This window comes from Gossypium hirsutum, chromosome D11 (assembly GCF_007990345.1).
Source record: "Gossypium hirsutum isolate 1008001.06 chromosome D11, Gossypium_hirsutum_v2.1, whole genome shotgun sequence".
Lineage (NCBI taxonomy): Eukaryota > Viridiplantae > Streptophyta > Magnoliopsida > Malvales > Malvaceae > Gossypium > Gossypium hirsutum.
Window position 1 is genome coordinate 66,621,436 of NC_053447.1, and position 26,402 is coordinate 66,647,837.

Here is a 26,402-nt window from a genome sequence, read left to right on the forward strand (position 1 = left end):
ATTGCAAATGCAAGATTGGCCGTGGAGATCTTTGATGGCACGGGCCATTTTGGTATGTGGCAAAGTGAGGTTCTAGATGCCCTTTTTCAGCAGGGTCTAGACATTGCCATTGATGAAGAGAAACCAGATGATGTACAGGAGAAAGATTGGAAGGCGATCAATCGGTTGGCATGTGGCACAATTCGATCATGCCTTTTTCGAGAGCAGAGGTATGCTTTTTCAAAGGAGACTTCTGCAAATAAGTTGTGGGTGGCACTTGAAGAAAATTTTTTGAAGAAAAACAGTCAAAATAAGCTCCACTTGAAGAAAATACTGTTTCGCTTCACATACGTCCCAAGTACCACAATGAATGATCACATCACCAAATTTAATCAGTTAGTCACTGATTTGCTGAATATGGATGAGACATTCAAAGATGAAGATTTGGCTTTGATGCTGTTGGGGTCACTTCCTGAAGAGTTTGAGTTCCTAGAAACTACTCTACTTCATGGCAGGAGTGATATATCTCTGAGCGAAGTCTGTGCGGCCTTATACAGTTATGAACAGAGAAAGAAGGACAAACAGAAAAACTCAATCAGAGATACAGAAGCTTTAGTAGTCCGAGGTCGTTCATACACTCGGAAGAAAACTCAAAAGGGGAGATCAAAGTCAAAGTCCAGACTCGGGAAAGATGAATGTGCCTTTTGTCATGAGAAAGGCCACTGGAAGAAAAATTGTCCAAAGCTGAAGAATAAGGGAAAAGTTGCTGTAGATGCTTGTGTTGCAAAGCATGATACTAGTGACTCTGAACTATCACTGGTTGCATCATCATCGTCGTTCCATTCAGATGAGTGGATATTGGATTCGGGTTGTACCTTTCATATGTCCCCTAACCGGGAGTGGTTCTCTGATTTAGTAGAACTAAATGGAGGAGTTGTTTATATGGCCAATGACAATGCCTGTAAAACTGTTGGGATAGGTTCAATCCAATTAAAGAATCAAGATGGATCAACCAGAGTTCTGACTGATGTTCGGTACGTGCCCAGTTTGAAGAAAAATCTCATCTCATTGGGAGCCTTGGAATCCAATGGTTCAGTTGTTACTATGAGAGATGGGATTTTGAAAGTGACATCTGGCGCACTTGTGATATTGAAGGGCATCAGGAAAAATAACTTGTATTACTACCAAGGTAGTACAGTTATTGGAGCAGTCGCTACAGCTTCCGGTAACAAAGAATTGGACTCAATGCAGTTGTGGCATATGAAGTTGGGACATGCCAGCGAAAAATCCTTGCAAATTCTGGCAAAGCAAGGATTGTTGAAAGGTGCAAAGGCTTGCAAATTAAAATTTTGTGAGCACTGTGTTCTGGGAAAGCAAAAGAGAGTGAAATTCGGCACTGCTATCCATAATACAAAAGGTATTTTGGAATATATTCACTCAGATGTGTGGGGGCCTTCCAAAACACCTTCGTTGGGAGGAAAACACTACTTTGTTACTTTTGTTGATGACTTTTCCAGAAGAGTTTGGGTGTATACCATGAGAACTAAGGATGAAGTGCTTAGAGTTTTTCTTAAATGGAAAACTATGATCAAAACCAGACTGGCAAGAAAATCAAGCGGCTTAGGACGGACAATGGAGGGGAATATAAAAGTGATCCGTTCTTCGATGTGTGCCAAGAGTATGGTATTGTTCGACACTTCACAGTTAGGGATACACCACAACAGAATGGAGTGGCAGAGCGTATGAATCGAACATTGCTGGAGAAAGTTCGATGTATGTTGTCCAATGCTGGGTTGGGCAAGCAATTTTGGGCTGAGGCTGTGACATACGCTGGCCATCTTGTTAATCGTTTGCCATCATCTGCATTAGAAAGAAAAACTCCTATGGAGGTATGGTCTGGAAAACCGGCTACAGATTATGATTCCTTACATGTGTTTGGAACCACTGCATATTACCATGTGAAGGAGTCAAAGTTAGATCCGAGGGCAAAGAAAGCTCTCTTTATGGGAATCACTTCTGGAGTGAAGGGATTTCGTCTTTGGTGCTTAAGCACAAAGAAAATGATCTGTAGCAGAGATGTTACCTTTGATGAATCTGCCACATTGAAAAAGGTAGCAGATAAAGATATTCAGACGAGCAATACTCCACAGCAGGTGGAGTGTACTCCAAAACAGGTGGAGTTTGAGCAGATGGGGATTTGCCCAGTTAATAAGTCTAATTCTCCAGCCACAATGGAGGAATTAGAGGTTGAAGAGGTTCTGACCCAAGAACCACTAAGTACACCAGAACCAGTTGCAGTTGCAAGGCCACGGAGAGAAATTCGTAAACCTGCTCGATTTACTGATATGGTGGCCTACGCCCTTCCCGTTGTTGATGATATTCCTATCACTTATCAAGAAGCAATGCAAAGCTTAGAAAGTGATAAATGGAAAAGCGCCATGGATGAAGAAATGCAGTCTCTCCGGAAGAACAATACTTGGGAGTTGGCGCAATTACCGAAAGGTAAAAGGGCAATCGGATGCAAGTGGGTATTCGCAAAGAAAGATGGATCTCCTAGCAAGAAGGATATTCGCTACAAGGCAAGATTGGTAGCTAAAGGCTACGCTCAGAAGGAGGGAATTGACTACAATGATGTATTTTCCCCTGTTGTGAAGCATTCCTCCATTAGAATTTTGTTGGCCTTGGTAGCACAGTTGAATTTGGAGCTAGCTCAACTTGATGTTAAGACAGCTTTCTTGCATGGTGAGTTAGAAGAGGAGATCTATATGACTCAGCCCGAAGGATACACAGATGCTGGTGGTAGAAATTGGGTTTGTAAGCTGAACAAATCGCTATATGGATTGAAGCAATCCCCGAGGCAGTGGTACAAGCGATTTGATAGCTTTATGAGAAGGCAGAAGTACACAAGAAGCAAATATGACAATTGTGTATATTTGCAGAAGCTGCATGACGGATCTTTCATTTATCTACTCTTGTATGTTGATGATATGTTAATCGCTTCGAAGAGCCAAAATGAGATAGATAAGCTGAAGGCTCAGTTGAATCAAGAGTTCGAGATGAAAGATCTAGGTGAGGCCAAGAAGATTCTCGGCATGGAGATAAGTAGAGATAGACCGAGAGGCAAGCTCTGTTTAAATCAGAAGCAATATCTGAAAAAGGTATTACAATGTTTTGGTGTAAATGAAAACACAAAACATGTAAGTACCCCACTTGCTTCTCATTTGAAACTTAGTGCTCAATTATCTCCGAAAACTGAAGAAGAAAGAGAATATATGGCGAAAGTCCCATATGCTAATGCAGTTGGGAGTTTGATGTATGCGATGGTGTGTACGAGGCCTGACATTTCACAAGCTGTTGGAGTTGTGAGCAGGTATATGCATGATCCTGGAAAAGGACATTGGCAAGCTGTGAAATGGATTCTACGGTATCTTCGAAAAACCGTAGATGTTGGTTTAATTTTTGAACAGGATGAAGCACTTGGTCAGTTTGTAGTTGGATATGTTGATTCCGACTTTGCTGGTGATTTAGATAAACGTCGTTCAACTACGGGGTATCTGTTTACTCTTGCGAAAGCCCCAGTGAGTTGGAAGTCTACCTTACAGTCTACAGTAGCTGTGTCTACTACAGAGGCAGAATATATGGCAGTTACAGAAGCTGTTAAGGAGGCTATTTGGCTTAATGGATTGTTGAAAGACTTAGGAGTTGTTCAAAGTCACATAAGTTTATATTGTGACAGTCAGAGCGCTATTCATTTAGCGAAAAATCAAGTCTATCATTCAAGAACCAAGCATATCGACGTAAGATATCACTTTGTGCGGGAAGTCTCTGAAAAAGGAAAAATTCTACTTCAGAAGATTCCGACAGCAGATAATCCCGCAGATATGATGACCAAGGTGGTAACAACAATCAAGTTTAATCATTGTTTGAACTTGATTAACATCCTGAGAATTTGAGCACCTTCAGGTGTATGGCGCTCGAGAGTGCATTTGTAGGCACTACAAAAGATAGCTTTATCGAATTTGGGGAGTTGAAGGAAGTGTGTGAAGATGTGATTATCCTAATCAAATCTTCAAGGTGGAGATTGTTAACATTAATGGGAGACAACATTAATGGCAAACAATACAAAGTGGTGCAAGTTTAGCACCCTAAAGTTGACTTTGAAAAAGTGGCATGGGATAATTTTTTTTGGTCCTTGAGATAATGGGCTATTTATTGTTTGGTCCTTAAACCTCAACTATAAATAGGCCTTCTCATTTCTCATTTCAATTCATCCCAACCAATCTTTCTCTCTTAGTTTTCTCTCTTCTCCCATTTGAGAATTCTTAAGGAATTCTATTTGTTTGTAATACTTTGGAGATAGTAAAGTTATCATCTGGTGTTAGTGCCCGAGGACGTAGGTATAATTTACCGAACCTCGTTAAATCTCTTGTGTTCTTTCTTGTCTTATTTTTCTTTCAATATTTGAGGGTATAATAGTAGTATTTAATTGTGCTATTAAATTACTATAGAAGGGATATTCTGTCTAAGGAAAGACTTGGTATTTAAGAGATCCATGTGATCCACCTCTCTTCCCTGGGAATTGAACTTTGTGTGATTTTTTAGTACAATAATTTACACGCTTCCGACCCTATTGGAACAACATAATATACATATAGCCGTGGTATAGTTTATCCTATAAATAAATAAATAAATCGTGTAAAATCTTGTAGGTATGCACCCAAACTCTTTAAATATAGCAAAATATCTCAACATAAGGTTATTATTCAAATCTATTAGACGTATAGAATTTTGGCTTAGCTCCCCAAAATTCGAATTGCCTGCATATAACGAATAATAAAGGTTGAAGCTTTTGCCCTTGCCCATGCCTTAACCATGCCATACATCCACATATAACGAATTATACAGGTTGAAGCTTTTGCCCTTGCCCATGCCTTAACCATGCCATACATCCATTCTTATTTATATATGTTCATTCCTCTTTAGTTATTTGTGGATGTATGGTTGGTTATTGTTGATAGTTGCTATAGATCCATTGTTGAGAAAATGGTGAAAAGCATGTAGCTTTGAGATGCCTGTTCTGGTTTCTCCTTTTTGAGTTAAAGAGAGAAGAGAAAAGGAAAAAAAGTGTTGGATTTGTCGAAACTATTTTTTTGTAAACGGAGGTCGACTTTAATTTTGTAAATGAAAACGAACACAGGAGTCGCCGCCAATTCTTTTTTGTGAGGTGTGATTGAATCACCTTGTAATTTGATTGTTTTAAATAAACGGTTTGATTCACTAAAACAATATTTTTCGGTCCACAAAAATCCAGAAAATGGGTTTGGGAGTCGGTTACGTACGAGGAAGGGATTATCACCCTCGTTACACCCAAAATTGGTAACTAATTGATTACTCAATGTCTTAATGTCGAAAGTTGAAAATTCGAAAAGAAATTTAAAATATGATCCCTTTTTATTAATTTTATTAAAAAAATGATTGAATAAATCAAAAAGAGAGTTAAAGACCAACTCGTCTCAAAGTAACAAAATATCACATCCCATAAGTTAGGACACAATATTTGGAGCCTTTGAGAATAAGCTTGCCTTTAATTTTTATTGAAATTTCGCATTTTGAAATTTAAAAGGATATTTTACTATTTAGGTTTAATGAGAAAATCGAAACCCCGTAAGGTAGGGTATGATTTCTCGAGTTTTCGAAATGCGAAATATTGCCTTTATTTTCAAAATTTTCCTTTTTTGAATTTAGGTAAAAATTAATGTAATGTTTAAAATGATATGTTTAGTTTATTCGATTATGGCATAAAGACGGTTACAACATAAAAAAGCGTCTTGGAGTAATAATGGCATTGATATTGCTAAATGATAATGTTAATATGCATAAACAATAATAATGATGAAAACGATAATATAAATAACAATAACGATAATAACAATGATGATGATAATAATAATAATGATAATAATAATCTAAGTTTTGAAAGTACATAAAAAGTAATAAATAAGTAACAATAATAAGGGCAAAAATAAAAAAAACAAGCCAATTAAAAATAATAATAATAAGTAAGTAAATAAATAAAAACTAATATAAGTTTGATTAAAAATTGAAAATAAATAAATAAATAAAATATTAAATGAAATAATAAATAAAACCATTTTTTTAAATAATAAAAAAGGTTGAAGTTAAACAGACTAAGGATTGAATTGAAATCGAAATGAAATTCGAGGTACAAATTAAAAATAATAAAAATGGACTAACAAGGATAAAAATAAAACGCGTTAAAAATGACAGGGACCAAGTGGCAAAATATCCCTTGTCCTTATGCGTGTCGTTTCTTAAGGGACGAGAATGAAATAAATAAAAAATTATCGGGAAAAATAAAAAAAACAAAAAGGGCTAAATTGCAACTAGCCGCAAAGGTAGAAGGACCGCACGCGAAAATAACCCATGCTCTAGAAAACACGCGGATTCTCTAGGCAAATGGGTCGGGTCACAGGTCAGAGGCCAAAACGAATAACCCATGCTCTAGAAAACACGCGGATCCTCTAGGCAAATGGGTCGGGTTAATATGCCACATCAATAATTCGTTAGTGGATTAACGAAATTTTTAACACAATGACTAGTTCGATTAATTATCTTAATTAAAGTGATTAAATTGAAAAAAAATTAGAGTGGACAAACTCTATTTTAAAGTGACCTTGAGTGTAATTTGCCTTTATACTTTTATGCGTGTCTAAAATTACTATTTTTTTTTTTGAGAGAAGAAATTCATTAGTGAGAAAGTTACAAAACACAAGCGAACACAAGGAGGAGACAAATTACTAAACCTGAGCCAATAGGCACACTCCATAAACCCGAACTTACTGTCTGTAATCCTCATTTATATCAACATATGGTATAATTGCAACATTCTTTGAAAGAGATGCAAAGGAAAAAAACATCTCATTCCATGTGGTTTGCATATAAGAAAGCTGCCCACACAAGTGGGTTGTCTTGTTGGCACACCTGACTAGTCCAAAAAAATGACAGATTTTTAAACTATCTTTCAGCACTAAACAATCATGTAACAATACACCTAGCTCAGACGCATCAATTATTGGCGGAGTCCAAGCAGTCATAACAGCCAAACAATTAGACCCAATGACCACATTGTCGAAGAACAGAGCCTTTAGCCATGACAACGCCTCCCGAATGGCGTAAGCTACATCAATACAGGACTAAATCTGGCGTACTCAAACCCCGAGAGACATAACAACATCCGCATTATTGACATACAATTAAAAGCAATCATACATCAAAGCACACTTTCAATAAATTACACAAGCTTGAAATGCCCTTGATTCTTGTATGAGTACTAAAACTAAACTTGAAGTTTAGATCAATTGATTCAAGTAATCTCTTTTGAAAAGTGGCATTTGATAGATCTAAGATCTGAATCCTATATAATCAACCACAAACACAAATAAACCATTTGTAACAATTAATTAATTTTTAAAATTTAAAAAATTCTAACAATTATTTTTAAATTTAAAAATCAAAATTATTAAAAATATATGAGGATCAAATTGAGACCATTTGTAAATTTTGAGGCTTAATTTTTTAAAGAATTTAACTAAATTAATATAATATGTAAAAGTTGAGAGCTAAACTTGTTATTATCGATTTTTTAATTGCTACATCATCCTTTCTTCAGAGAGTTAACGTTGGCTTAGCTCCCAAAAGTTGGAATTGCCTGCATATAACGAATAATAAAGGTAGAAGCTTTTGCCCTTGCCCTATCTATGCCATACATCCTTTCTTATTTATATATGTTCATTTTTCTTTTAACTAGTTGTGGATGTATGGTGGGTTATCATTGATAGTTGTCATACCTCCATTGTTGAGAAAATGGTGAAGGACATGTAGCTTTGAGATGCCTGTTTTGGATTAATTATAGACAGGTCTCTAAGTTTTTGTCAAAAGTCAAAAGAAAGTGTCACGCGTCATTATTCAAGGCTAATTTGTTACAACAACAATCCGTTAGTGGGTTAGCGAAATTTTTAACAGCAGTGACTAGTTCGAACAATAATATTAATTAGAGTGAGTAAATTGATAAAAAAAATTATAGTGGCCATTGGTGTGGGTGGGTCTAAATTTACTAATTTTTTGAAAGAAAAAAAATTCATTAATAAAAAAAGGTCACAAAATAATAGCAAACACAAAGAGGAGACGTACTACAAAACCGGAGACAAACAAAATTCTACGAAGAAAGCTCCACTCCCACATTCTTTAAGACTTTCTAGGTCTTAAAAGCTAAAGGAGAAAAAAAAGAAAGAAAAGGTAATGGAAAACACGGAATTTGAATAAGAAAAGCAAAATTTTGAAAATAAATCAATTTATCTTTTATTCTACTTTATTTAACTCATAAACTTTTATATATAAGTTTCCAAGAAAGGAGGAGGAAAAAGAGAAGGAAAAGAAAATGGAAAGCACGAAATTTGAGTAAGGAAAGCAAAAGTTTGATAAGGAATAGTACTTCAACTTCGATTGAAAATAAATCAATTTATCTTTATATTCCTATATCAACCAAACATAATGTTTAGAAGCAGGTCAACTTAACCAGGTCTACGGAGTAAGATATTTTTCAGGGTAAATTACACTAAGGTCACACTAAAATGCGGTTTGTCCTATTTTGGTCACTCTAATTTTTTTTCTCAATTTAGTTATTTTCATTAAAATAATTATTCAAACTAATCACTCGCGTTAATCAATTTGTCCCGTTAAAATATAAACGTAATTTTTAATCCACAATACAACAAGCGAATCACATTCTATACTCCCTGTCGAAACCATTTTTTGAAAACAAAACTAGAGTTGACTTTTATTTTGAAAATTAAAGTTGGTACCTTTGTTAGTCTAACTATTAAATCTATGTTTAAACAAGGCTTAACTTATAAGTTGGCATCTAAACATATTTTTGCTCTTAAGTGGTACTTAAACTATTCTTCTCTTACCCATTTTACACCAAAATGTTATACCCATTCAATAAAATTCCAGCTAATAATAATCTGCCATGTCATATAACTTAATATATATATATTTAAATTTTTTACTTTTTCTTTTACATTTTTCTCTCTTTTTATTTTTTTCCCATTCCCTTTTTCTTCTTCTTCTTATTCTTCTTTTATAATGAATGACAATACTAGCGATGCTCAAAATTCACTCTCTCAAAGTTGAGATGCTGTCAATTGATTATATTTTCAAATTTCACCGCTTGCTTGTTCGATTTGATGAGACCAAAAAAGTTGTTTCATCGACCAAATCCCTTGTTTTCAAAACTAGATAATTGACCGGTTGGACTGGGAATCTGTCGGGGTACTGGTTCTGAGATAATGGTTGATGGATTGACTTGCAAAATTTTGATATCACTTGTGACAAAAAATAAGTTCAAATACCAAGATGAGAATTTTAATTTAGGTACCAGTTTGTGGATCAAGCCTAAATTTTATAATCTCATTTTGAATATCCTCTTGCTCTATCCTTTTTCTTTTCCTTCCTACATGTCATGAGATTTATAAAATCATTTGAAAAATTCGAAATTATTTTTTTCATTCAAAAATTCCAAAAAAACATTAACATTTGAAAATGGTGCATTCTGTTTTTTTTTTTAAATTTAAAAAATTTTCCATCTAAAACAACATAAGAGTCCAACATTTTCAATGAAAATAATTGAAAAAAATGTCATTTAATCTTAAATTATCATTATAAAATATTTGATTAATAGTAAAAATGTAGTTTAACAAAAACCATTAAATTCAGTGATAAGATTTTTTAGAATAAAATAATGTTGTTCTACATTGGCTTTATGAATAATTGCTCTACATTACTCGACGTTCCTACACTATAAATTTTAATTTAATATTATATAGTATATCAATTTATTTATTAACATCATTTTAGTATTCATTTCTACATGATTTAGTTGAATCCAATCAAATGTTCATTAGCCATAGATTGGTCTCTATAAATGGACTGTAGAATCTTTAAAATATGAGCACAATAACTAGTCAAAGATTCTGTTGTATAAATTTGCCAACTCAAATATGAAAAGTATGTTTACTACCTTAGCGGCTGTTTGTAATAGGCACTATTGAGTGCCAATCATCACAGAAGCACGCAACTTGTCTCAACAAATAGTTTTAATTAAGAAAATGAATTTTCAAGTAATTAGTTTAAGAGTATGTAATAAATTTAATTTGTTTTATAAAAGATTTAAATGATATAATTAACTCTATATTAAAAAAAATAACTTTAGCTTTTCCGTGCTTTTATCAATTGAGTTGGTGTCACTTGACTTATGATACTAAACTTAATCAAACATGTTATTATAGTATAAATAATTATCTTGTGACCATATACATATCTATATATGAAATAGTGATCGTATACATATATATGCACATGAAGAACTTAATTTTTAAATCTATCACTCATCCGTTCATTCTCTCTCTTATAATTGTCTTTTTACATTATCTTTTAATAATATATAATGTGATCATAAATTAAACCCTTAATTGTAGGCTAAATTAGCCATATATGCCAAAAAAGTTTGTTAATTGACTAAATAGGTCATTTTTTTTTGAAAATATAGAGAAATCGACCATTTTTGGATAGAGTGTGTGAAAGCTCGATCAGCTGGGCGAGCTTTCTACTGACATGTTAGGGAAAGTGCGCCAAGTAGAAAATGTTTTTTGAAAATTTCAATGAAAATGCGTCTAACTAGGCACATTTTCCCTGACATGTCAGCAGAAAAATTCGCCTAGCTAGACAAGCTTTCTTGCCACTTCTGCAAAAAGCATGTCTAGCTAGTGGAGCTTTCATACACTCCCTCCAAAAATGACTTATTTCCCTAAATTTTCAAAAAATCGACTTTTATGACCAATTTAATCAAAATTTTTTTATCATTTTTGGAGGTACCAAAGTGTAATTTTACTATTAGTAATTTAAATTTTATAAACTATAAAGGGGCCTAAATGGAAAATTTTTCATTTTAAGGGGGCCGAAGCCCCTACCAGCGCCTTGGCTCCGGCCCTAGTGCCACGTGTCATAATTCAATTGGCTAATGTGTCACAATAGTAATCTATTAATTGATTAATAGAATTTTTAACGACATTGACTAGTTCAAACATTAATAACATTAATTAGAGTGACTAAATTGAGAAAAAAATTAGCTAGAGTGACCAAAATAGGACAAACTTATTTTATAGTGACATTGGGTGTAGTTTACCCTTATGCTTTTATACGTGTCTAAAATTACTATTTTTCTAGAGAAGAAATTAATTAATGAGAAAAGAAAAAAGCAAAAGTGAACACAAAGAGGAGACGGACTACTAAACCCAAGCCAACAGGCTTACCCCATACACCCAAATCTACCATCCGCAATTTGCATTCGTATAAACATAAAACATAATTTCAACATTCTTCAAGAAAGATGCAAGGGAAAAAAAATCCTATTATGTGTGGTTTGCATATAACAAAACCGCTAATGCAAGCGAGTGGGCCGCTTTGTTGGCACACCAAGCGAGTTGACAGACGCAAAAACTAATCTTTTATCATCAAACAATCATGTAGCAACACACCTAGCTCAGATGCATCAGTTATACATGCTTTTTTCCTACCAAACTACATACCCATAGTAGCCCAAAACACAATAGAGTTTACCACAGATATGGTCTAGCTTTCGATTGTTTGCAATCCTCCAAGACCTAATGAAAAACACGGGAGCCACTACACCCCAAAATCCCAATACAAAACCAGGAACTATGCTGACATAAAGCCAATTCACTTTACTTCCTTCCCTGCTACTTCCATTATTTGAAACGTCAATTGGAATACCTTTTGAGGTGCAGTTCTTAGTGAGAGGAGGTCCCCAAAGTTTTCAATGCCATTATTTCTCGACATGAGCGGCTCGGATGTTGTAGACATAAAGTTTAACACCTTCTTTCACTGCGCAAGCTATGGAACCAACTCCCATATCAAAGCAATCCCACAATGAAAATTGCCCTGTTTGGGATAACACCACTTTCTCTTCCCCAGCTAGTTTCCTGCACTTATCAGATATAATATGAAAGAAATGAAAAAGAAAAATTTTAAAAACCATACATAGTACGTACCTACATACATAGGTAAAAGTACCATAGAGCCTCTATATCAAAAAAATGGACAAATTAATCCCAGTACAATAGATCAAAGAGTAAGCCGATTCTTTCTATTAAAAATTTCATCAATTTTTACTATTAAAAATTAACGTAGTTGATGAAACAACTAGACAATTACATGCACGTAAAAGCTAAGAAAAAAAAGCTAGATAAAGTAAATTCAAACAAGGATGAAAGTTTTTTGCTAGCTCATGATGCTTCAACTTGATTTTTATGTATATATACTCGCTCAAAATCGAATTTTATTCAATACTTTAGCTTTCTATTTCGACCATAACCCTTAAAAGATTTATCTAATCCCATGACCATTCATATGAAATTTTACATAATGTTTTATATTATATTAGCTTTTACAAAATTAATCCCATTTATATGTTACAAAATTATAAAAAGTGACATTTTAATAAATAAATCTGAGCGAAACAGAAATTGATTCTAAAACTTTTAATGAAAAACTCGGTTCACCTTGCTTCAAACTCAATTTTTAAAAACAAAAAACCACCCTATATGGCTGGGGTGGATGGAATCTCGATAACTTGAAAGGATTTTTGTCAGGTATGTATTTCATACGAGTATATTAAAACTTTTATAAATTGTTTCATTTATTTTTGAAAGATTTTATGCGCTCATTCTCATATTTGAATGTTCCGAATCCAAATATATACTTTAAAATAAAAAATATAAATAACTCTAAATAGGTATGCCAATTTGATCCAAAAAAGTTAACAAAGAAGAGAGAACAATCAAGTACATTAAATTTTACAAACTTGAAATTAACTTGGAGATTTAAATTTTCCAGACCAAATGCAAAAACGAGGACGTTTTGTGGTTGTCACCTGTCTTACTGAGAAGGGTGAGTCCAAGGATGAAGAACAACGGCTGAACTCTTTTTTTGTTGAGATCCATTGGCAACAGTTAGAAAATGACAGAAAAAAATAGGCTAATCCTATTTACTACTATTTTTGTTACTCCTAATTTGAAGGATCAAGGAGGAAGAAGACCAGATCTATGGCTGCAACGTCTACTCAATTATTAAGCTAAGCAACTGATGGAATTTATCAAACAACATTTTTTGCTGAAAATTATTTTCATTGTAAATTATTGAAATACAACAAAACCTATTCATACATAATCAAAACACACTTTGATCCAATCTCCATTAAATTATACCAACTTTAGACCAACATGTTTAGACATGTTTTTTTCCCATCAAACTACATACCCATAGTAGCCCAAGATACATACAGCTTTCGACCAACATGGTCCAACTTTCGATAGTATGCATGCCTCCAAGACCTGATGAAAAACAAGGGAGCCACTACAACCCAAAATCCCATTACAAAGCCGAGAACTATGCTGACATAAAGCCAATTCACTTTACTTCCTTCCCTGCTCCTTCCATTATTTGCAACGTCGACAATTGGATTACCTTTTGAGGTGCAGTTCTTAGTGAGAGGAAGTCCGCAAAGATGATTGCCCACGTAAGACAAGTTTTCAAAGCTTTGAAGCTGAGTGCTTGTTGGGATTTGTCCTGTCAAGTTGTTGTAGGACTCATTGAAGTGATTCAAGAAATTCAAATTGGAGAAACTTGGAGGGATTTCCCCATTTAGTCGATTCATGGACAAATCAAGAGATTCCATTAACTCCATCTTGCCAATGCTGTCTGGTATATTTCCTGTTAGGAGATTCCCTGAAAAATTTAAAGACAATAGTCCAACGAGACTACCAATTTCTTTGGGGATCTCTCCTGTGAGACTGTTAGCTGAAAGGTCCATGCTCGTAACAAGTCCTAGTGTGCTACCATATTCATCCTCTCGTCCTTTCAACACCAATAATGCGTTCAAAAAAAATGAGTTATCAGCTACATACTCCGCAACAAAATTATTGGTTTTATTTGTTATGGCCATTGCACTTAAATTATTAAAACATTTTGGAATAACTCTAGAAATGTTGTTGTGGGCAAGGTCCAAGTTTTGAAGAAATTGAAGATCACAAATTTTATGAGGAATATGTCCATCAAAGTTATTTGATCGAAGGCTTAGAATCACAAGGTAGAGCTTATCACCAATCCATGCTGGTACACTTCCACTGAAATGATTTTCACTAAGATCAAACATAACCAAATATGGAGAATTTTGCAATGTGGAAGGCAATTCTCCAAACATTGTATTGTTTCGAAGGTTTAGCATTATAAGATTTAGATGCCATAAAGAAGGTGGGATTTTGCCGGTCAAATTGTTGCTTCCCAAATTTAGAAGGACCAAACTTTGCCAATGATTCCAACAATCTGGAATATCTCCTGAGATAAGATTTTTATCAATGTAAAGAACTTCCGTCAATTTCCCACTTGATGAATTACAAAGTAATTCAAAAAGAGATCCCGAAAATGAATTATTTGATAACATTAGAAATACTAAAGTTGGGAATACTCTTGGCAATGGGCCTATGAATCGGTTTGAACTCAAATCAACAGAGCTTCTCACATTCAAATATGAAATGTCTCCTCTAAGTTGATTCGAGGAAAGGTTTAAAGATTCAAATGGAGTGGGAAGGTTCAAAAACCAAGCGGGCATGACATCTGAAATTCCTGCATAGGAGATATCCAAATAAGACAATTTCTTTTGGAATTTTAGCCACTGGGGAAACTTTGGGCCAAGATGCCAGTGACCCAATTCGATCCTTTCACATTGAAATAGAGGAATCCAGCTTGAGTTTGGTTCAAATCTAAGCCGATTGTGTGATGCTGCTAGAGTTGTCAATCTCGTGAGATTAGAAAAATGGGTTTCTGATACAACTCCTTCTAATAGATTATACCCACAATCCAGAGTTTCCAAACTTTCTAGTCGTCCAAAAGATAGAGGAAAAGTACCATTTAATTGATTTTCTGAAACATCAAATACCTCCAAAGATGATAACTGTCCTATAGACAAGGGAATTTGGCCGTTTAATTTATTTTTTGAAACATCAAACAACTTCAAAGATGATAACTCCCCTATAGACAAGGGAATTTGACCATTTAATTGATTTTCTGAAACATGAAACAACTTCAGAGATGATAACTCCCCTATAGACAATGGAATTTGACCATTTAATTGATTTTGTGCAAGATAAAGCTGAATAAGAGAGCTCAAGTTTCCAATGGCACTCGAGATTGTTCCTTGTAACTGGGTACCCCAAAGACTAAGGAACTGAAGACGGTTTAAACTATACAAGGATTTGGGTATGGATGAATTGAGAAAACTTAAACTGAGATCAAGAATTTCAAGAAACGAGATGTTCCCAAAGTAATCTGGAATTGGGCCTTCCAAAGATTTGCTACCAAGATCAATGGACACAAGACCATGAAGACTAAATATCCACTTAGGTACTGAAGATAAGCTGTTCCCAGAAAGATCAAGAACAACCAGTGATTTTGTGGAATTAACATTGATCGAAGATGGATCATTGTCTAAACCACAACCTGACAAGTGCAACTCTAACAAAGAAGGAAGTTTGAGTGTTACCTGTACCCAATCATTTGCTGTATGAAGATCCGCATAACTCAAATCAAGGTACTGCAAGGAAGAAAGTCCAGAAACCCATTGAAGAGTTTTTGATTTGAGATCATTACCTCGAAGATCAAGATACTGCAACTTTGAGAGATTCCCAAGGTTATGAGGAATTGCTCCCTGAAATTGTGCTCGAGAGAGGTTAAGATATGTTAAACTCTCCAGCAAACCAACAAATTTCGGGATATGTATGCTGCTAAAATTGTTATTGCTCAAGTCCAAGGAACTGAGATGCTTCAACTCCAGCAGTGAAGGATTTATTTTGCCTCCTAGCAGGGAATTGTAGTAAGCTTCCCATTCAGCATTTGATGCGAAGTAATCGGGCTTTGAAAAAGGAGCGGCCAAGTGCAGTTGGTTAACGTGGCCTGTTGAGTTATGGCAGATGACACCAGTCCATTCACAGCAATCCCCACCTTCAACCCATGACGATAGCCTGTTTGTGTTGATAAGTTAAATTAAAAAGGGGTTGAAAAGTCAAAAATGGTGGGAGGTGCAATTGGCACCGAAAGAAAAAAAATAGTTGGCAAGTTGTTTAAAGTTGAAAGGGATAATTGCAATTTTGGTCCCTAATTTTTAGGCCATTTGCAAGTTAGTCCCTGAACTTTAACTATAAATAGGCCTAACCATTTCTCATTTCAATCATCCCAACCAATCTTTCTCTCTTAGTTTTCTCTCTTCTCCCATTTGAGAATTCTTAAGGAATTCTATTTGTTTGTAATACTTTGGAGATAGTAAAGTTATCATCTGGTGTTAGTGCCCGAGGACGTAGGTATAATTTACCGAACCTCGTTAAAACTCTTGTGTTCTTTCTTGTCCTATTTTTCTTTCAATATTTGAGGGTATAATAGTAGTATTTAATTGTGCTATTAAATTACTATAGAAGGGATATTCTGTCTAAGGAAAGACTTGGTATTTAAGAGATCCATGTGATCCACCTCTCTTCCCTGGGAATTGAACTTTGTGTGATTTTTTAGTACAATAATTTACACGCTTCCGACCCTATTGAAACAACAAGTGGTATCAAGAGCCGAAGGTTAATCGTAGTATGCTCTGTGGTTGCAGTTTAAACTGATCTTCCACATCAGAAAAGATTTCCTTAGGTATATTGAAAGATTATGGAGAAAACGGTCGGTGTAGGAGCTTCAACATCGTCCATGTGGACAAGACCGACAATTGCAAATGCAAGATTGGCCGTGGAGATCTTTGATGGCACGGGCCATTTTGGTATGTGGCAAAGTGAGGTTCTAGATGCCCTTTTTCAGCAGGGTCTAGACATTGCCATTGATGAAGAGAAACCAGATGATGTACAGGAGAAAGATTGGAAGGCGATCAATCGGTTGGCATGTGGCACAATTCGATCATGCCTTTCTCGAGAGCAGAGGTATGCTTTTTCAAAGGAGACTTCTGCAAATAAGTTATGGGTGGCACTTGAAGAAAAATTGTTGAAGAAAAACAGTCAAAATAAGCTCCACTTGAAGAAAAGACTGTTTCGCTTCACTTACGTCCCAAGTACCACAATGAATGATCACATCACCAAATTTAATCAGTTAGTCACTGATTTGCTGAATATGGATGAGACATTCAAAGATGAAGATTTGGCTTTGATGCTGTTGGGGTCACTTCCTGAGGAGTTTGAGTTCCTAGAAACTACTCTACTTCATGGCAGGAGTGATATATCTCTGAGCGAAGTCTGTGCGGCCTTATACAGTTATGAACAGAGAAAGAAGGACAAACAGAAAAACTCAATCAGAGATACAGAAGCTTTAGTAGTCCGAGGTCGTTCATACACTCGGAAGAAAACTCAAAAGGGGAGATCAAAGTCAAAGTCCAGACTCGAGAAAGATGAATGTGCTTTTTGTCATGAGAAAGGCCACTGGAAGAAAAATTGTCCAAAGCTGAAGAATAAGGGAAAAGCTGCTGTAGATGCTTGTGTTGCAAAGCATGATACTAGTGACTCTGAACTATCACTGGTTGCATCATCATCGTCGTTCCATTCAGATGAGTGGATATTGGATTCGGGTTGTACCTATCATATGTCCCCTAACCAGGAGTGGTTCTCTGATTTAGTAGAACTAAATGGAGGAGTTGTTTATATGGGCAATGACAATGCCTGTAAAACTGTTGGGATAGGTTCAATCCAATTAAAGAATCAAGATGGATCAACCAGAGTTCTGACTGATGTTCGGTACGTGCCCAGTTTGAAGAAAAATCTCATCTCATTGGGAGCCTTGGAATCCAATGGTTCAGTTGTTACTATGAGAGATGGGATTTTGAAAGTGACATCTGGCGCACTTGTGATATTGAAGGGCATCAGGAAAAATAACTTGTATTACTACCAAGGTAGTACAGTTATTGGAGCAGTCGCTGCAGCTTCCGGTAACAAAGACTTGGACTCAATGCAGTTGTGGCATATGAAGTTGGGACATGCCAGCGAAAAATCCTTGCAAATTCTGGCAAAGCAAGGATTGTTGAAAGGTGCAAAGGCTTGCAAATTAAAATTTTGTGAGCACTGTGTTCTGGGAAAGCAAAAGAGAGTGAAATTCGGCACTGCTATCGATAATACAAAAGGTATTTTGGAATATATTCACTCAGATGTGTGGGGGCCTTCCAAAACACCTTCGTTGGGAGGAAAACACTACTTTGTTACTTTTGTTGATGACTTTTCCAGAAGAGTTTGGGTGTATACCATGAAAACTAAAGATGAAGTGCTTGGAGTTTTTCTTAAATGGAAAACTATGATCGAAAACCAGACTGGCAAGAAAATCAAGCGGCTTAGGACGGACAATGGAGGGGAATATAAAAGTGATCCGTTCTTCGATGTGTGCCAAGAGTATGGTATTGTTCGACACTTCACAGTTAGGGATACACCACAACAGAATGGAGTGGCAGAGCGTATGAATCGAACATTGCTGGAGAAAGTTCGATGTATGTTGTCCAATGCTGGGTTGGGCAAGCAATTTTGGGCTGAGGCTGTGACATACGCTGGCCATCTTATTAATTGTTTGCCATCATCTGCATTAGATAGAAAAACTCCTATGGAGGTATGGTCTGGAAAACCGGCTACAGATTATGATTCCTTACATGTGTTTGGATCCACTGCATATTACCATGTGAAGGAGTCAAAGTTAGATCCGAGGGCAAAGAAAGCTCTCTTTATGGGAATCACTTCTGGAGTGAAGGGATTTCGTCTTTGGTGCTTAAGCACAAAGAAAATGATCTGTAGCAGAGATGTTACCTTTGATGAATCTGCCACATTGAAAAAGGTAGCAGATAAAGATATTCAGATGAGCAATACTCCACAGCAGGTGGAGTGTACTCCAAAACAGGTGGAGTTTGAGCAGATGGGGATTTGCCCAGTTAATAAGTCTAATTCTCCAGCCACAATGGAGGAATTAGAGGTTGAAGAGGTTCTGATCCAAGAACCACTAAGTACACCAGAACCAGTTGCAGTTGCAAGGCCACGGAGAGAAATTCGTAAACCTGCTCGATTTACTGATATGGTGGCCTACGCCCTTCCCGTTGTTGATGATATTCCTATCACTTATCAAGAAGCAATGCAAAGCTTAGAAAGTGATAAATGGAAAAGCGCCATGGATGAAGAAATACAGTCTCTCCGGAAGAACAATACTTGGGAGTTGGCACAATTACCGAAAGGTAAAAGGGCAATCGGATGCAAGTGGGTATTCGCAAAGAAAGATGGATCTCCTAGCAAGAAGGATATTCGCTACAAGGCAAGATTGGTAGCTAAAGGCTACGCTCAGAAGGAGGGAATTGACTACAATGATGTATTTTCCCCTGTTGTGAAGCATTCCTCCATTAGAATTTTGTTGGCCTTGGTAGCACAGTTGAATTTGAAGCTAGCTCAACTTGATGTTAAGACGGCTTTCTTGCATGGTGAGTTAGAAGAGGAGATCTATATGACTCAGCCAGAAGGATACACAGATGCTGGTGGTAGAAATTGGGTTTGTAAGCTTAACAAATCGCTATATGGATTGAAGCAATCCCCGAGGCAGTGGTACAAGCGATTTGATAGCTTTATGAGAAGGCAGAAGTACACAAGAAGCAAATATGACAATTGTGTGTATTTGCAGAAGCTGCATGACGGATCTTTCATTTATCTACTCTTGTATGTTGATGATATGTTAATCGCTTCGAAGAGCCAAAATGAGATAGATAAGCTGAAGGCTCAGTTGAATCAAGAGTTCGAGATGAAAGATCTAGGTGAGGCCAAGAAGATTCTCGGCATGGAGATAAGTAGAGATAGACAGAGAGGCAAGCTTTGTTTGAATCAGAAGCAATATCTGAAAAAGGTATTACAATGTTTTGGTGTAAATGAAAACACAAAACATGTAAGTACCCCACTTGCTTCTCATTTGAAACTTAGTGCTCAATTATCTCCGAAAACTGAAGAAGAAAGAGAATATATGGCGAAAGTCCCATATGCTAATGCAGTTGGGAGTTTGATGTATGCGATGGTGTGTACGAGGCCTGACATTTCACAAGCTGTTGGAGTTGTGAGCAGGTATATGCATGATCCTGGAAAAGGACATTGGCAAGCTGTGAAATGGATTCTACGGTATCTTCGAAAAACCGTAGATGTTGGTTTAATTTTTGAACAGGATGAAGCACTTGGTCAGTTTGTAGTTGGATATGTTGATTCTGACTTTGCTGGTGATTTAGATAAACGTCGTTCAACTACGGGGTATCTGTTTACTCTTGCGAAAGCCCCAGTGAGTTGGAAGTCTACCTTACAGTCTACAGTAGCTGTGTCTACTACAGAGGCAGAATATATGGCAGTTATAGAAGCTGTTAAGGAGGCTATTTGGCTTAATGGATTATTGAAAGACTTGGGAGTTGTTCAAAGTCACATTAGTCTATATTGTGACAGTCAAAGCGCTATTCATTTAGCGAAAAATCAAGTCTATCATTCAAGAACCAAGCATATCGACGTAAGATATCACTTTGTGCGGGAAGTCTTTGAAAAAGGAAAAATTCTACTTGAGAAGATTCCGACAACAGATAATCCCGCAGATATGATGACCAAGGTGGTAACAACAATCAAGTTTAATCATTGTTTGAACTTGATTAACATCCTGAGAATTTGAGCACCTTTAGGTGTATGGCGCTCGAGAGCGCATTTGGAGGCACTACAAAAGATAGCTTTATCGAATTTGGGGAGTTGAAGGAAGTGTGTGAAGATGTGATTATCCTAATCAAATCTTCAAGGTGGAGATTGTTGATAAGTTAAATTAAAAAGGGGTTGAAAAGTCAAAAATGGTGGGATGTGCAATTGGCACCGAAAGAAAAAAAAATAGTTGGCAAGTTGTTTAAAGTTGAAAGGGATAATTGCAATTTTGGTCTCTAATTTTTTAGGCCATTTGCAAGTTAGTCCCTGAACTTCAACTATAAATAGGCCTAACCATTTCTCATTTCAATCATCCCAACCAATCTTTCTCTCTTAGTTTTCTCTCTTCTCCCATTTGAGAATTCTTAAGGAATTCTATTTGTTTGTAATACTTTGGAGATAGTAAAGTTATCATCTGGTGTTAGTGCCCGAGGACGTAGGTATAATTTACCGAACCTCGTTAAAACTCTTGTGTTCTTTCTTGTCCTATTTTTCTTTCAATATTTGAGGGTATAATAGTAGTATTTAATTGTGCTATTAAATTACTATAGAAGGGATATTCTGTCTAAGGAAAGACTTGGTATTTAAGAGATCCATGTGATCCACCTCTCTTCCCTGGGAATTGAACTTTGTGTGATTTTTTAGTACAATAATTTACACGCTTCCGACCCTATTGGAACAACAGTTTGAAGGATCAATAAGATGATTCTTGAATTTCAAAAGAGCTTCTCTCTCACTCTGAATGCAAAGTAGGTTGGAATTGGCATGAGAAATGGTAAAACAGATAGCGGGAATGAGAAGAAGGCAAGGGAAAAAGGAAAAAGGAAGAGGAGTAGTCATGGTTGCAATTGCCATCGCTCACAACTCCAAATATATAGAGTAAGCTTTAGCTAAAACACAAAAATACATGAAGCGCAAGGAAGTTTCTTCCAGCAAAATGCATTAAATTGGAAATTTAATTATCTACAAAAGGTTTTAAAGTTGAGTCAAACAAAAGTCTACTAAAAGCTAAAGGAGAAAAAAGAGAAGGAAAAGCTAATGGAAAACACGGAATTTGAGTATGAAAAGCAAAATTTTGATAACGAATACTACTTCAACTTTTACTGAAAATAAATCAATTTATGTTTATATTCCTGTATCAACGAAACATAAAGTTTAGAAGCTGGTCAACTTAACCAAGTCTACAAGATATTTTTCAGGGTAAATTACACCAAGGTCACGTTAAAATGTGGTTTGTCCTATTTTGGTTACTCTAATTTTTTTTTCTCAATTTAGTTATTTTCGTTAAAATAATTATTCAAACTAGTCACTGCATTAATTAATTTGTCATGTTAAAATATAAACGTAATTTTTAATTCACAATACAACAAGTGAATCACATTTTATCACTCCCCAAGTAGAAATCCCACCATTGTACCGAAAGACTAGAACATTCACCTCTAAATTCTCTCCATGAGAACTTAGGAAGTAAACACCCAATGTTTACAATTCAATTTGCACTCTCACACCAAACAGTTCCTCAATGAATGAATACAAGTGCTCTCACTATGCTCTCATTCATAATCTAGACAAGCCTCCATAGCATATGTCAATTTCGACTTGCAAACATAGAATCTAAATGAAAACAAAGCAACTCATTGATAATAGCAATTGCAATCAAACCAATAGAAGCAACTCCTTGAAAATTTGTTAACTTTACTAATGTGGTATACTTGTGGATTGCCACATAGATGGCATATCAGTGTTTAATTAATTTTATAAAATTTAAAATTTTATAAATTATTTTTAAAATTAAAAATTATTAAAAAAATATGAGGATCAAATTGAGATCATTTGTAAACTTTGAGGGTTAATTTTTTAAATTTATGACTAAATCGATATAATACGTAAAAATTAAAGGCTAAATTTGTTATTATCAATTTTTTAATTGCTACGTTATCCTCTCGTAAGAGATTAAACAACACTTAATGGAAATGGACCAAAAAAAATCTTGATTAGTTGGATGACCAAATTAAAAAAATTGTTAGTTAAGTGATCAAAAGAGAAAAAGTACAATATACATATAGCTGTGGTATAGTTTATCCTATAAACAAATAAATAAATCGTGTAAAATCTTGTAGGTGTGCACCCAAACTCTTTAAATATAGCAAAATATCACAACATGAGGTTATTATTCAAATCTATTAGACGTATAAAATTTTGGCTTAGCTCCCCAAAATTCGAATTACCTGCATATAACGAACTATAAAGGTTGAAGCTTTTGCCCTTGCCCTTGCCTTATCCATGCCATACATCCATTCTTATTTATATATATGTTCATTCCTCTTTAGATATTTGTGGATATATGGTTGGTTATCGTTAATAGTTTCCATAGATCCATTGTTGAGAAATTGGTGAAAGGCATGTAGCTTTGAGATGCCTGTTCTGGTTTCTCGTTTTTGAGTTAGTGAGAGAAGAGAAAGGGAAAAAAAGTGCGTTGGATAATTATAGAGAAGTGCTTAAGTTTTTGTCAAAAGTAAAAAAAAAAAACAAAATGCTATGTGTCATCATTTAAATGGTTAATATGCCACATCAATAATCCGTTAGTGGGTTAACGAAATTTTTAACACAATGACTAGTTTGAGTAATTATATTAATTAAAGTGATTAAATTGAAAAAAAATTAGAGTGGACAAACCCTATTTTAGAGTGACCTTGAGTGTAGTTTACCCTTATACTTTTATGCATGTCTAAATTTACTAATTTTTTTTGAGAGAAAAGAAATTCATTAATGAGAAAGTCACAAAACACAAGTGAACACAAGGAGGAGACAAATTACTAAACCTGAGCCAATAGGCTCACCCCATAAACCCAAACCTATGGTCCGTAATCCTCATTTATATCAACATATGGTATAATTGCAACATTATTTGAAAAAGATGTAAGGAAAAAAACATACCATTTCATGTTGTTTGCATATAAGAAAGCTGCTCACACAAGTAAGTCGGTTGTCTTGTTGGCACACCGACTAGTCCAAAAAAAGGACAAATGTTTAAACTAATCTTTCAACACTAAACAATCATGTAACAATACACTTAGCTCAGATGCATCCATTATTGGCGGAGTGCAAGCAGTCATAACAGCCAAACAATTAGACCCAATGACCACATTATCGAAGAGCAGAGCCTTTAGCCCTCCCGAATGGCGTAAGCTACATCAAAAAAAGGACTAAATCTGGCGTACTCAAACCCCGAGAGACATAACAACATCCGCATTATTGATATACAATTAAACGCAATCATACATCAAAGCAGACTTTCAATAAATTACACAAGCTCGAAATGCATGCCCTTGATTCTTGTCCGAGTACTAAAACTAAACTTGAAGTTTAGACCAATTGATTCAAGTAATCTCTTTTAAAAGTGGCATTTGATAGATCTAAGATCTGAATCCTATATAATCAACCACAAACACAAACAAATTAAACCATTTGTAACAATTAATTAATTTTTAAAATTTAAAAAATTCTAACAATTATTTTTAAAATTAAAAATCAAAATTATTAAAAAAATATGAGGATCAAATTGAGACCATCTGTAAATTTTAAGGGTTAATTTTTTAAAGAATTTAACTAAATCAATATAATATGTAAAAGTTGAGAGCTGAACTTGTTATTATCAATTTCTTAAATATTGCTACATCACCCTTTCTTCAGAGAATGAACGACACTTAATGAAAATGAACTAAAAAAAAATATCTTGAGTAGTTGGGTGACAAAAAAAAAGATAGTTAGATAATAAAAAAAATGACAGTATAACCTGTGGTATAGTTTAGCTTGTAAATAAATAAATCAATAAATGTTGTAAAATCTTGTAGGTCCGCCGTCAAACTCTTTAAATAGTACAAAGATGAGGTTATTATTGAAATCTATTAGAGGTTTAGAATTTTGGCTTAGCTCCCAAAAGTTGGAATTGCCTGCATATAACGAATAACAAAGGTTGAAGCTTTTGCCCTTGCCCTATCTATGCCATACATCCTTTCTTATTTATATATGTTCAATTTTCTTTTAACTATTTGTGGATGTATGGTGGGTTATCATTGATAGTTGTCATACATCCATTGTTGAGAAAATGGTGAAGGACATGTAGCTTTGGAATGCCTGTTTTGGTTTCTACATTTTGAGTTACAAAGAGAACAGAAAGGGAAAAAAATGTTTTGGATTAATTATAGAGGTCTCTAAGTTTTTGTCAAAAGTCAAATGAAATTGCCACGTGTCATCATTCAATTGGCTAATTTGTTACAATGGCAATCCGTTAGTGGATTAACAGAATTTTTAACAGCAGTGACTAGTTCGAACAATAATATTAATTAGAGTGAGTAAATTGATAAAAAAAATTAGAGTGGCCTTGGGTCTGGTTTACACTTATACTTCAATTTATGTGTGTCTAGATTTACTAATTTTTTTTTGAGAAAAAAAATATTAATGAGAAAGTCACAAAATAGTAACAAATACAAAGAGGAGATAGACTACAAAACCCGAGCCAACAAGCACACCCCATACACCCGAACCTACCATCTGCAATCGTCATCTGTATCAAAATAAGACATAATTTCAACATTCTTCAACGGGGAAAAGCATCCCATTCCTTGTGAATTGCATATAACAAAGCCGGTTACGTAAGCGAGTGGGCCGCCTTGTTGGCACACCCATGAGTCCCAAAAAAAGACAAACGCTAAAACTAATCTTTCAGCACCCGCCAATCTAGCTCAGATGCATCAATTATACATGCTTTTTTCCTATTAAACTACATACCCATAGTAGCCCAAAACACATACAATTTACCATAGGATCTGGTCCAACTTTCGATAGTATGCAATCCTCTAAGACCTAATGAGAAAGAAGGGAGCCACTACACCCCAAAATCCCATTACAAAGCCAAGAACTATGCTGAGTTAAAGCCAATTCACTTTACTTCCATTATTTGCAACATCAGTTGGAATACCTTTTGAGGTAAAACAGAAAAATACATGAAGCGCAAGGAAGTTTCTTCCAACAAAATGCATTAAATTGGAAATTTAATTATCCACAAAGTCAAACAAAAGTGTATGAAGAAAGCCCCACTCCCACATTCTTTAAGACATTTTAGGTCTTAAAAGCTAAAGGAGAAAAAAGGAAAGAAAAGGTAATGGAAAAGACGGAATTTGAAGAAGAAAAGCAAAATGTTGATATTTTATAGAAATACTACTTCAACTTTGATTGAAAATAAATCAATTTATCTTTTATTCTACTTTATTTAACTCATAAACTTTTCTATGTAAGTTTCCAAGAAAGAAAGAGGAAAAAGAGAAGGAAAAGAAAATGGAAAACACGGAATTTGAGTCAGAAAAGCAAAATAGAATTTTACTATTTCCAATGCCGAGCCCCTCACTGAGATGGATGAAAATGTAGAGAAGTGTTGAATTGTGATTGGAGGACTGAAGTTTCTTTTTAATGACTCTTTAAGACATTGGAGAATTTTGGCTTAGCTCCAATGTTAGAAATTTTCTAATTTTTATATGTGAATAAATTATTTTTTAA

The 26,402-nt window shown here is 35.1% G+C and overlaps 1 protein-coding gene across 1 annotated transcript; it reads right to left on the minus strand.

Moving 5' to 3' along the window:
• Positions 1-11,902: 11,902 nt before the first annotated feature.
• On the minus strand, positions 11,903-25,468 carry LOC121223259 (receptor-like protein EIX2). The gene is made up of 3 exons (XM_041104400.1): positions 25,398-25,468; positions 13,419-16,154; positions 11,903-12,059 (listed from the first exon to the last, which is right to left on the minus strand). Exons 1-3 carry the CDS (start codon positions 25,466-25,468, stop codon positions 11,903-11,905), a joined length of 2,964 nt encoding a protein of 987 aa, XP_040960334.1.
• Positions 25,469-26,402: the final 934 nt, after the last annotated feature.

What these genes read in the sequence shown, in the direction of transcription:
- LOC121223259 (XM_041104400.1), bottom strand. Translation starts at nt 25,468, where the DNA reads ATGGGATGCTTTTCCCCGTTGAAGAATGTTGAAATTATGTCTTATTTT. An exon ending in ACAGATGACGATTGCAGATG is followed by an intron (nt 16,155 to 25,397) that starts GTAGGTTCGGGT and finishes CAACACAAACAG; the next exon opens with GCTATCGTCATGGGTTGAAG. An exon ending in GACCATGTTGGTCGAAAGCT is followed by an intron (nt 12,060 to 13,418) that starts GTATGTATCTTG and finishes TGATAAGTGCAG; the next exon opens with GAAACTAGCTGGGGAAGAGA.